This window comes from Vombatus ursinus, unplaced genomic scaffold, assembly GCF_900497805.2.
Source record: "Vombatus ursinus unplaced genomic scaffold, bare-nosed wombat genome assembly UNPS02014159.1, whole genome shotgun sequence".
Taxonomy (NCBI): Eukaryota; Metazoa; Chordata; class Mammalia; order Diprotodontia; family Vombatidae; genus Vombatus; species Vombatus ursinus.
Window position 1 is genome coordinate 489,631 of NW_020953937.1, and position 11,276 is coordinate 500,906.

Genomic DNA, 11,276 nt, shown 5'->3' on the forward strand with positions numbered 1-11,276 from the left:
CAGCAGCGGGGGCGGGGGCCACGGCCCCGCCGGACCTCCCGACCGTCGCCTGGGGCCGCCCCTCCGCACGGACTGGCGCCGAGACGTGCCGCCGGCGCTTCCGCGCCTTCCGCTACCAGGAGGCGGCCGGGCCCCGGGAGGCCCTGGGCCGGCTCCGGGCCCTGTGCCGGGCCTGGCTGCGCCCCCAGAGCCTCACCAAGGAGCAGATGCTGGAGCTGCTGGTGCTGGAGCAGTTCCTGAGCGTCCTGCCGGCCGACATCCAGGCCCGGGTGCGAGAGCGGTGTCCCGAGACCGGCGAGGAGGCCGTGAGCCTGGTGGAGGGCCTGCAGGGAGGTTTGGGCTTCTCGGGCCCCCAGGTGCGGGCCGCTGGTTCTGGGGGGAGGGGGGCTCCCGGGCTCCGGCTGCATCTGACAAGAGGCCTGGCGGGACCCCAGAGGGCCCAGGGGGTGGGGGGCCGGGTCGGTGCCGCCCTTCGGCAGCCCCACCTGGCTGTCTTTGCCTCCAGGTCCCTGCCGGTGCACGTGGGGGGCAGGTGCTGGCAGAGGACGCCGGGGTCGGCGGCGACTCCTCGGCCGGGCCGTGTCCCGAGCTTCCCGGGCCGCTTGGCCGTCTCGTGGGATGCCCACCAGGTACGTGCGTCACTCCCTGCCCTCGGCGGTCCCTCCGGGCCCAGGGGGGCTCCTTCCCACTGAACCTGAGGCGCACCTACTGCGTGCCGGGCACTGTGCTAAGTGCTTTACGATTGAGGAAAGTGAGGCGAACAGTACAGGGAATTGCTCAGGGTCACATCGCCGGGAAGTGGCTGAGGCTGGATTTGAACTCGGGTCTTCTCAACTCCAGGCTCAGCCCGGAGGCACTGTGACGCCTCCTCCCTGCCTCGTAGTAGGTGCTTAATAAATGCTGATTAACTGAGAATTGACTGACAGGCTGACAGTCCTGCCGATGCCAACTACAGCTGGACTCTTGCCTCGTCATCCGTCTCTTCAGGAAGCCCGTTAGCTTCCCGGGCTGACCCGTCCCGCAGCCAGCTCTTCCAGACTCTGCGGTCCACTCAAACCCCTGCCCCATCATTTGAGGCGCAGGCCTCACTCATACTGCCCTCTCCAATTTCATCTCATTCGATTCAGACCAGTTCGGTGGCTCCCCTGATCCTTTAGGGTCCTGACTGTCATGTTAGGGGTGGAGCAGATCCCCAGGGCCGCCCCTGTAGGCCTCGGGCACCTTGCCCACCCCGTGCCCCCTGCCCCACCACATTACCTTGTATCTCTTGTCTGTCTTGGGCCCAGACTGTAAGCTGGTCAAGGGCAGGGCCTGGCTCCCCAGCACCTGCTGTCCAGCTTCTCTGAAGGCCCTGAGCCGGGGAGGGTGGAAGGCCTTGGCCAACCAGAGGCAGAGGGCCCGGGAGGCGGCCCTGCCTCTTCTTCCAGGTCACGTCCACTGAGAAAATGATCTCGGGGACTTTGGGGACAAGGCCCCGTGGGTAGCATCTTTTGAGAGTGCTTCCCGAGGGCCCCGTTCCCCACCCTGAGGGTTCTTGGCTGGCCTGTTGGGGGCAGTTGGTCAGGGCTGGGGGCTAGGGGCTGAAGAGCAGGCCTCGTCCTGGGATCCTCCAGCCATACTGGGCAGGGACCTGCAGGTGTGGGTCACCAAGGCCCACCTGCCTACCCAGAGGCTACCGAGATCCCCCTCCCCTCCTCCTGCTGCTGTCGGAGAGCCTTCCTCGGGACCAGCCCCCGGCAGCCCGTCACCCATGTCTGTCGGGTCAAGGCTGTGCTTCCCTCTGCCTCCTGTTACTGTTGCCTTCCTCCTTGGACTCCCAGCCCCTCAACCTTCCTTGGGGGCCTCTTGCCACACTTTGGCCATTCCTGCCCACTGTGCTGAGCTCTCTGCCATTTACTTCCTTCCCTCTGGGGCCGACTTCTCCTGGTGCGCTTGTCTCAGTGGGATTCCCATCAATCTGTTCTCAAATCCCTGTGAAATCTGCTTTCCCAAGCCCAGGGGGCTTCCCAGGGGCCTTCATTTCTGTCCCAGCACCCAAGTCCTCCCTTCCTCTGAACAGGGTTTCTCCTTGTTGGTTTTTCTACTAAGAAGTCACTATTGCTCTGTTTTTGACAGATAGAGTTAGGGAAGAGGGGGAGAGAAGGAGGGAGGGATGGGAAAGAGAAAGGGAAGGAGAGGGAGAGGGGGGGGGACGGGGGACAGGAGAGAGAGAGAGGGGAAAGAGAAAGGGGGAAAGACATGAGGGAAGAGAGGGGGAGGGGAAAGAAAGAGAGGAGAGAGACATGAGGGGAGAGGGGAAAGAGGGAGAGAGGGCAGGAGGGAAAAGAAGCTGGGGGGGAGAGGGGGAGGGGAAAGAGAAAGAGAGGGAAAGACAGGAGGGGAGGAGAATGAGGGCAGGGAAGGGGCTGGATGTCTGGGTCCTCACCTCTCTCCAATGACGCGGTCACTTCATCACCATCCCCTAGACAGTCTCCTCTCGATGCATAACCCTCCCCTCTCTCAGCCCTCCTTTCGAGCCAGTGTCCAGCCACGACTTCTGGTCACGAGGATGCCTAAAGTGTGATCATTTGTTCTCAGACACGAGAAGCCCGGGTTTTGTTGCTTGTGCCTCCCTTGGGATGTGGCCCCTGTCCACCCTGCGTGGTAACTACATCATTTATTTGGGTGGCCTTTTTTGTTTAAGGAGCAATGTTAGAGGGGAAAATCAGCTGGCAAATATTGGCCAACCCAGAAGTATTGGTGAAGGGCCTACTGTGTGCCAGGTGCTGGGACTCCAGAGGCCTCAGGCCGCCTGCCGGGGTCCTATGTACATATCGAGACTGAAGCGGGGGACACCAGCAGTGGGGGGAAGGGTCAGGAAAGACCATGGTGAAGGTGGCGCTTGGAGCAAGAAAGGGATGCTGGGAAGAATACATGTGCTGTGTGAGGCCTGGCCAGGAACCTGTCCTCCCCTTCCTGATGTTGGAGGAATCCCTCCCCTTGGCCCTTTGGCGGCAGCAGAGGGAGGTGAGAACAAGTCCTCACTCCTTTGAGGCCCCCCCATAAGGGCCAGGGCCTCTGCTTGGCCAGTGACAGAAAAAGCTCCCATTACCTGGTGAGGCCTTTGATAAAACTTACCCCCCAAGACCCACGAGCTGTTTGTTAGGCAGTGTGCTTAATTAGGTTAAAAAGTGACTGTCAGAGAAATCTTTGACTTCTTAACTCGCCAACAGAAATGATTGTACTAAGCTGCCTTTAAAGCACATTGTCTCCTGCCTGGAAAGGAGTCTTCCAAAGTGGGGGTCCCATGCCGTTTCCATGTGCAGTGATTAATCATTAAGAGTAGGCTCAACCCTGTCCCCTGACCTCAGTTCAGTTCCCAGGGGCCCCTCGAGGCCTTATGTCAGTCGCAGCAGGCCTAGGCCTAGGTGTGGACAGTCCCTGAGTGAAAGAGTCCTCACTCCTGCTCCCGGCTCTGGCTGATGAAAAATGCCGCCCAAAACTGAGCAGAGAGCCGGGGCTTAGTGCTGTACCTGCCTTACAGGGCCGTGACTGTGATGTTTGGTTTTGCGCATTACTGGAAAACACTGACCCTGGAGGGACTGGGGAGACTTGGCAGGGACACAGGCAGGGGCTCCCATAACCTTGCCCTGTCTGGGATGATTGGTGTCGATGTGTTTGCAGGAAGGGGGTTGGTCTGGGAGCCAAGGAGAAGGTGACAGTTGGCAGATGGCCAGCTGGTGATTATCACCCCCTCCCTGTAGGCCTTGCCCCTCACATGAATGTTGGACACGGTCTCACCAGCTCAGCCCACAATGGGGTTCATCAGCAGCATTGTGGGATGGAGACAGCCCCATTCTGCTCTGATCCCTGCTGTTCCTCTCCACTGCGAGAACCCTGCCCACAGCTGCCTTTGTCTTAGCCTCCCTTTCCTGGTCCTTCACTTCCTCCAGGATGCTGGCTCAGCTCTGAGTCTAGTTATCGGACGCCCCCAAGCTCCAACATCCTCACTTGTACAATGGGTATATTCCTGCTTACAGCTCTGAAATGCTGCGGTCCCATCAAGTGGTTGAGAAGAAAGCAAAAGCAAGTCATTATGTTCTCTTCCTTTTAAACCTAATTTCCAGTTTCCAAATCTGATGTGATCACCAGTCTGGAAGAAGGGGACAAGCTGGGGGCTCTGGACCCACCCAGAGACAAGAGTGCAGGTGGGTGAGGGAGGAAGGCAGTGGAGGTTGAGTACCTCTGTGGGGCCACTGATGAGGTTTGTGGGGGATTCAGGCAGGGATAGAATGCTGTTCCTTGATCTTCCCCAGCACCAGGAACTGCTATTTCTTGCCAGCTGTGTGAGTCTCTTGCCCCTCTCTCCTTCCTTAATGTTAGCTTTTTGAGAGCAGGGACTGCTTCCCTTTTGACTTTGTGTCCTTAGCTCTTAGCCTAACCCCATAACCCCTGTGAACCCTCCTCCCAACCCTGACATTTTCTATCCATTTCCTCTTGTGTACCTCGAATTCCTACATCCCAGTCTTATCCTCTATTGTGGACATCCTGGCAGACCACTCTTTCCTCTCGTAGCCATTCCCTGACTTCTAGATCCTCTGAGAATCACATTCTTGGGGTTGATGGTCATTTAATTTCCTTCTCACCCTGTTGCCCTTTTTGGTATCTGTCGCCTGCCCAAGTAAGCTTTCCTTTGTAGGAAAAACCAGTTCAGCCAGGCCAGCTAACATGACAGCTAAGGCTGACAGCATTTTGGGCCAAAAAAACATTGACAGTGTCTGTTTATACTTTTAGATTTTGAGACCAAGGCTAAGGACCAGAAATGGGCTCCCAAGCAGGAAATGTCTAAAGAGGGAGAATCACAAGGGATGATGTTGGAAGCTTCCCAGGGACTGGAATATGGAGAAGCTTGGGATTGTATGGGAGGGTCAGAGAGGCATCTGGGGATCTTCATGGAGGAGAAACTGAAGAAATCCCCTTCTTCAGAAAGAGATTTCAGAAAGAGTCCTACAGTAGACCAGAAACCTCCTCCTGAAAAGATAGAGATGGCAAGTGCCAAACTTGGGCAGAATGTCAATGTGGACCCAAATCTAGTTCCCCGGAAGAGAATTCCCACAGGGGTCAGATCCCATATATGTGACCTATGCAATCAGAGCTTTAAGATCAGTGCGGAATTAATTAAGCATCAGAAGATCCATGTAGGAGAGAAACCCTGTAAATGTAATGAATGTGGGAAAGTGTTCAGCCAAAGCTCCTACCTGCTCCAACACCAGAGAGTTCACACTGGAGAGAAACCCTATCAGTGCAATGAATGTGGAAAAGCATTTGCTTGGAGCTCAAACCTTATTCAGCACCAGAGAATTCACACTGGAGAAAAACCATATGAATGTAGTGAGTGTGGGAAGGCCTTTAGGGCACATTCACAGCTTATTCATCATCAAAAAATTCACACTGGGGAGAAGCCCTATCAGTGTAATGAATGTGGGAAATCCTTTGGTCGGAGCACAACTCTTATTCAACACCAGAGAATTCACACTGGAGAGAAGCCCTATCAGTGTAATGAATGTGGGAAATCCTTTAACTGGAACTCAAACTTTATTGAACACCAGAGAATTCACACTGGAGAAAGACCTCACGAATGTAATGAATGTGGGAAGGCCTTCAGCCAGAGCTCAAACCTAATTGAACATCTAAAAATTCACACAGGAGAAAAGCCTCATGAATGTAATCAATGTGGGAAATCATTCATGAGAAGCTCAGGCCTTAGACAACATCAGAGAATTCATACAGGAGAGAAACCCTATCCATGTAATGAGTGTGGGAAGACCTTCAGGGAGAGCTCACAACTCATTCAGCACCAGAGAATCCATACTGGAGAGAGACCCTTTGAATGTCACGAGTGTGGAAAAGCCTTCATCTTGATCTCAAATCTTACAGAACATCAGAGAATTCACACTGGAGAGAAACCTCATGAATGCAATGAGTGTGGAAAAGCCTTTAGTCAAAGGTCGAACCTCATCAGTCACCAGAGGATACACACTGGAGAAAAACCCTATGAGTGCACTGAATGTGGGAAGACTTTCAAGGGGAGCTCTGGCCTGGTTCACCACCAGAGAATTCACACTGGAGAGAGGCCCTATGAATGTAATGAATGTGGTAAGACCTTCCGAGGGAGCTCAGAACTGAGACAGCACCAGAGACTTCATTCTGGGGAAAAGCCTTATGTATGTAATGAGTGTGGCAAGGCCTTTGTTCGAAACTCTGAGCTCAGCAGCCACCAGCGAATTCACACTGGAGAGAGACCCTATAAATGTGGTGTGTGTGGCAAGCCTTTCAGCCATCGCTCCAACCTTAATGAGCACCAGAAAAGACACATGGGCTTTAAGGTGAAGCCATGATCCTGAAAACTGCCCAGAAGCATAAGTTGTAGCTGAGGACAAAGGAAGGGCTGCAGAGAGGGAGGCAGGCAAAGTTACCTCATGGTGGTGTACAAGTGGGAAAAGCCCCAGCCCCTTGGGGGACACAGGGTGTGAGGCTCCCACAAATCCAGGAAGAGTTGTAGTACTGCTACTCCCATGCAAGAGAAGCCTATATAAACCTAGTTGGAAGGTAGCAGTGAATATCAGATGTGACTCTCCCTTGATGGCAGCCCAGGGGCAGAATATGCGGGGGTAGATGATTGGCTCCAGGTCAATAAAGCTGTGTCTGCACGAAACTCTGGAGCGAATGATTCCCTTACCCTGAACTCCTCTCTGAAGATCTGCACATCATTAGTGATTGTCTTCCACAGGTAAGTTTCCACCATGGACCTGGGGTTCCAGCCTGTGCCTGAAGGCCAGCTCCGAAGAAGCCTGCCCTATTCATTGCCCTCTGAGACTTGCTTTTCTCTCCTATCACCAGCAACATCGACACCCTCTTCCTTCATACCTTCCCCTATACCAGCCAGGTTCTAAGCCCTTCCATTTCATTAGCCTCAAAGTCTGACTACCTGGGTTTAAACTATAATGGAAAGTGGTACTGATCCCAACACTTTCCCTCTGAGCCTTAGGGACTTCATGAAGGAATGAATTAAGCACACATTGTGCATGGATTTAGTGTACAAAAGCAAAGAGAGCTTCTGGGCCTGGGAGACCACACTGATGAAAGTCCCTGTGATGCTGAGTGGGATTCATACTTTCCTTCCAGGATCAATGGCACAGGTTTGGTCGAGGTTTTGGGTTCTGGAACTGGGGTTGGGGGTGGGAGTGAAGGTAGCACGATGTGGCCTTGGGTTCTTAACCTGAATTTTTAAAAAATAATTATTTCTACATAATTGGCTTCCTTTGTAATTTTATGCATTTAAAAACATGATTCTGGGAGGGGGTGCCTAGGCTACCCGTCTGAAGGGTCCAGAAAACGAACAAATAAACATTTACTGGGCACTCCTCTGTGCCAGGCCCTGGGCTAAATGGCTGGCATACGAGGAAAGGGCAAAGGCAGCCCCTGCCCTCAGGGAGCTCACAGCCTAGTGGGGGAGAAGAGAAGCAAACACTCTGTGCCAGCCAGTTCTGGATGGATAAATGAGAGAATCACAGAGGGAAGGCCCTAAGATGAAGGTGCAGCATCCCTGCTCCAGAACATCGAGGGCTTGTGGAGGAGAGGCATTTGGAGTGGGGACGGAGTGGAACTATCCCTGAGGCACAGGCACTCCTGAGTTTGAGAGAATCCAGTAAAGTCTTGGAAATCTTTAAAGCCCTGGGAACAAAGGTCAGTGGTTGTTATCATTACCTACCTTGAGGAACTCAGGGTTCTTTCCCCTTCCTTCATTCCCACAGCCACCAGGAAACAGGCTCAGGGTAGGGGACTTTCCTCGGGCTGTGCATGAGTGGTGGAGTCAAGATTTGAATCCAGAGCCTCTATTCCCAGGGGCTTCTGTTAGCACAGATTAATAATAACTGACTTTTATATGCCACATTAAAGTAGTCAGGGTGTTTTATAGGCATAACACTTGAACCCCAAATCAGCCCTGTGAAGTGGGACCTATAGATTTATCCCCGTTTGACGGATAAGGAAACAGGCTCAGGTGAGGCGACTTCCCCAGAGCTGCATAGTTGGTAAGTTCCGTTATGCCACCAGCCTACCCTCCCCCAGTATCTCTAGCCCTCAGTTTCTGTTAGCTTACCTGCCTTTTCATTCCAATAGAATTTATAGGTTATGTTTAGGCTGGGGGTGGGCTGTGCTGGGGACATAGACCTGGGGAGCCTTTGTGGGAGGGAAAGGCATGCGGTCCCCTCCGGTCCCTCCCTCAAAGGCCCGGTTCAGTTCAGGTCCTCTCCTCTCCCTGCCATGTGTGAACCATTGGCCCCTCAGCCCCTTGCATTTGACCAGGGCCTTCCCCTTGCTTTTATCTCACTCCCCTTGGCCCCCTTTCCCTCCATTCGGCTGTCGCAAGCCCTACCTGCATATAGGTACTTAATGCTTGAGGGGCCTCCCCTCTCGGGGAGCCTCACCTCCACAAGCTGGCTTGACCAGAGCAGGAGGACCTGCAGGCACATTCTTCCTTTGGCTTGAGACAGCCCTGGCTGCTCAGTTAGTTCGTACTCCATCCCTCTCTTATGGATAGCAAGTGCTTCCTTATCTCTGGGACTCAGAGTTCAGTGAAGTGACTGTCCAGTATTTAGTGTGAACTGGAGAAATGAAGATATTCCTGCCCTCAGGGAACTTGGATTTTGTTGGAGGAGACATCTCTATATGAGTCTATACAGAATCAATCGAAGGGAGCTATGGAGAAAGGGGATGCGAGCCCTTGGGGGTATCAGGAAGGGCTTCCTGGAGAAGATGGTGACTGAGCTAAGCCTTGAAGGAAGTGAGAGGCTTCTGAGCAGAAGGAGATGCCGTCCTGCTTGACTTGAGATCTTCCCTCGCCCACCTGGCTTTCCTCAGCCCCCACAGCCAGCCAGATGTCATGGCCTTTCTCCACCCTCCTGTTGGGCCCCGCAGCAGCCTCTGATGTAGCACCTGGAGCCTCTCTGCACTGGCACAGCCCCCTTTGCTGGATCTTTGTGCTCACACCCACCACCTGAGGGTTCACCAGGGCTCTCTCTGTTCTAGCCTTGGTATTTGCTTGGTATTCTCAGCTCCCATGATTCCCACCTCTGGAGAAGCAGTTTGAGCCTCCTGAAGCACAGCCTTATATTTCTGCCTGCTTTTTGGTCATCACACTCGATGTCCCAGAGGTATCACAAACTTAACATCTGTCTATCTCCAGATAAAGAGTCTCCCCTTCACTCCCTGCTGCTGTCTTGATGCAAGCCCTCATCACCTTGCCCCTGCACTCTTGTCCAAGATTCCTGGCTGGTCTCTGCCTCAAGTCTGTCCACGATGATCTATCATCCACACAGCTCTAAAGTGATTTCCCTAATGTTCAGCCCCCTACTCAGTAAACTCCAGGGGTCCACTCTGTCCTCCAGGATCCAGCATAACACACCTGGTTTAGCTCTCAGAGCCCTTTGCAGCCTGACCCTCCAATCTTGCGAGGCTTTTCATACCTTCTCTCTTCTCCACCATGGCCTGAGCAGCCTAGTGGCACTGGCACTGGCCCTGTCCGCCCCCACCCCACCTCCGTACCTGGCATGCTCTGCTCCTTCATCTCCACTTCCTCGTTCCTTCAAGACTTGGCCCGGATCCTCCCTCCCCCTTCCAAGGTTACCTCCTACCTCCATGTATCCAGAGTGCCCCCCCCACCTTCACACCTTGGGGTTTTGGTACAGTGCCCATCTGACCCCACCCATAGCATCTAGTGCACAGTAGGCACTCGGGCCACGCGCCCAGGGCTGGTCATACGCCTGCCCTCACCTTCCTCCTCATCTCCCCAAGTCATTGTCCCTGCCTGTCCTGGATTCACCGTCCTCCCTCCCTTCACCAGCACCACCTCCTTGTGGTCTTTCTTTGGTTCTCATGTGTAGCGCTCAGTAAATGCCCTTTTCCTCTTCCCACAGCTCATTGCTCACCACGCCATTCCCCCGGTCCCTCCCATTGCATGCAGTGGATCACCCAAGCCTCTCCTAAAGCCTCCTACGCCTTCTCCCCCTACCTCTGCAAGGGGCCCTGACTCCGGCATTAATGTGGAGGTGGAGGTTCCCCCTTCTCCCCTATCCTGCCCCTCAGAGACCTCTGATGCCACCGTCGCAATAGTGCCTTGCTAGAGTTCTGGAAGCATCTGCCGTGTCGAGGTCTGTGCTGAATTCCAAGGAGACAAGGAATGGCAGCGATGTGGGGGAGGAGGGGAGCCTGCTTGCCAAAGCCCAGCCCTCTGTGCCCTGTCTGTGCCCCTGATTCTGCCTTCCCCTGCTGCCAACAGCATCCCCACACCTTCCCTGGCTCGATCCTGGTGTGCCAAGTCCCTCCAGGTCTGCCCCACTTTGTTCCCAGGCAAACTCCCAGAAAGCCATCCGCCCTGTTGTCTCTGGTTGCCCCCTCCTCAGCCCTCTGGTCTGGTGCCTGCATATAGCCTGCTCAGTCTCTTACTGGCTAACCTGGGGTGGGGGAGGTTTCCATTTTCTCTTGGCCCGCTGCAGCTGCATCTTAAGCTGTGACAGCCCCTCCTGGGGCTCTGTCCCACAACTAGGATGGGGTGGGGGGGTCCAGAGCAGCCTGCTGTTTCCAGAGCCCCCTGACAACTCTGGACAGTAGCTGAGGCTTGGCAGAGGGAGCCTGCATGTGGAATTCTTGTCCCCCAGTAGAGCAGGGGGCTGGCTGTGGTCGACAGGTCAGTCAAGAAGCATGTATTAGGTCCTCACTGAGGGTCAAAGGGAGCTAAGAAGCCTCTGTTCCAAACCCCCTTGTACAGGGAGCACAGGAGTATGACGTGGGTTTGAACTCGAGCCCTCTGGCTGCCCCCATGGTAGCATCAAAGGTTCTCTTGGCTGCACTGTCAGTCGAGTTAAGTTGTCGTCCACCCCAACCTCTTCATTTACCGAAAACTAAAGCAGAAGTGCTGAGATGTCGCATTTCTCAGCGTCCCAAGCGGGTTGGAGCTGGAAGGGCCCATCACCTCTTCGAGGCTCCCCCAGGCCCCATGGCCAGGAGGTGGCAGAAGTGAACATCCCCAGGTTCTCTGAGTTCCCTTCCCCTCCCCAATCCCTCTCCTCCTTCCTGGCCTTTCCTGTCACTCTCTTGGTCTGAATGTGCCTCATTTAACCCTGTGTGCCAGAACCAGAGCCCCAGGGGAGGAGCGGCAGGGCTTATCTTGACCTTGACTCTCCACACTCTGTGACCTAGCCAGGGGACTGACTGGCTGGCTCTGTATCTTGTGTGGG

At 54.5% G+C, this 11,276-nt stretch overlaps 1 protein-coding gene across 3 annotated transcripts; it reads left to right on the forward strand.

Moving 5' to 3' along the window:
• Positions 1-178: 178 nt before the first annotated feature.
• LOC114040916 (zinc finger protein 497-like) lies at positions 179-6,694 on the forward strand. Of its 3 annotated transcripts, none has more exons than XM_027859145.1 (4): positions 179-356; positions 506-629; positions 4,107-4,187; positions 4,774-6,694. In XM_027859145.1, the coding sequence occupies exons 1-4, from the start codon at positions 207-209 to the stop codon at positions 6,375-6,377; spliced, it is 1,959 nt and encodes a 652-aa protein (XP_027714946.1). In that variant the 5' UTR covers positions 179-206; the 3' UTR covers positions 6,378-6,694. The 3 variants fall into 3 exon arrangements, with proteins under 3 accessions (XP_027714946.1, XP_027714947.1, XP_027714945.1); XM_027859146.1 differs by lacking the exons at positions 179-356; positions 506-629 and adding exons at positions 2,393-2,643; positions 2,763-3,006; XM_027859144.1 differs by lacking the exons at positions 179-356; positions 506-629 and adding an exon at positions 2,393-3,006.
• The last annotated feature ends 4,582 nt before the right edge of the window (positions 6,695-11,276 follow it).

Excerpts from the sequence above, each read along its gene's own strand:
- LOC114040916 (XM_027859144.1), top strand. The coding sequence starts at position 2,619 with ATGTGGCCCCTGTCCACCCTGCGTGGTAACTACATCATTTATTTGGGT. Across the intron at positions 3,007-4,106 it reads TTTGGCGGCAGCAGAGGGAG|TTTCCAAATCTGATGTGATC; the intron begins GTGAGAACAAGT and ends CCTAATTTCCAG. Across the intron at positions 4,188-4,773 it reads ACCCAGAGACAAGAGTGCAG|ATTTTGAGACCAAGGCTAAG; the intron begins GTGGGTGAGGGA and ends TTATACTTTTAG.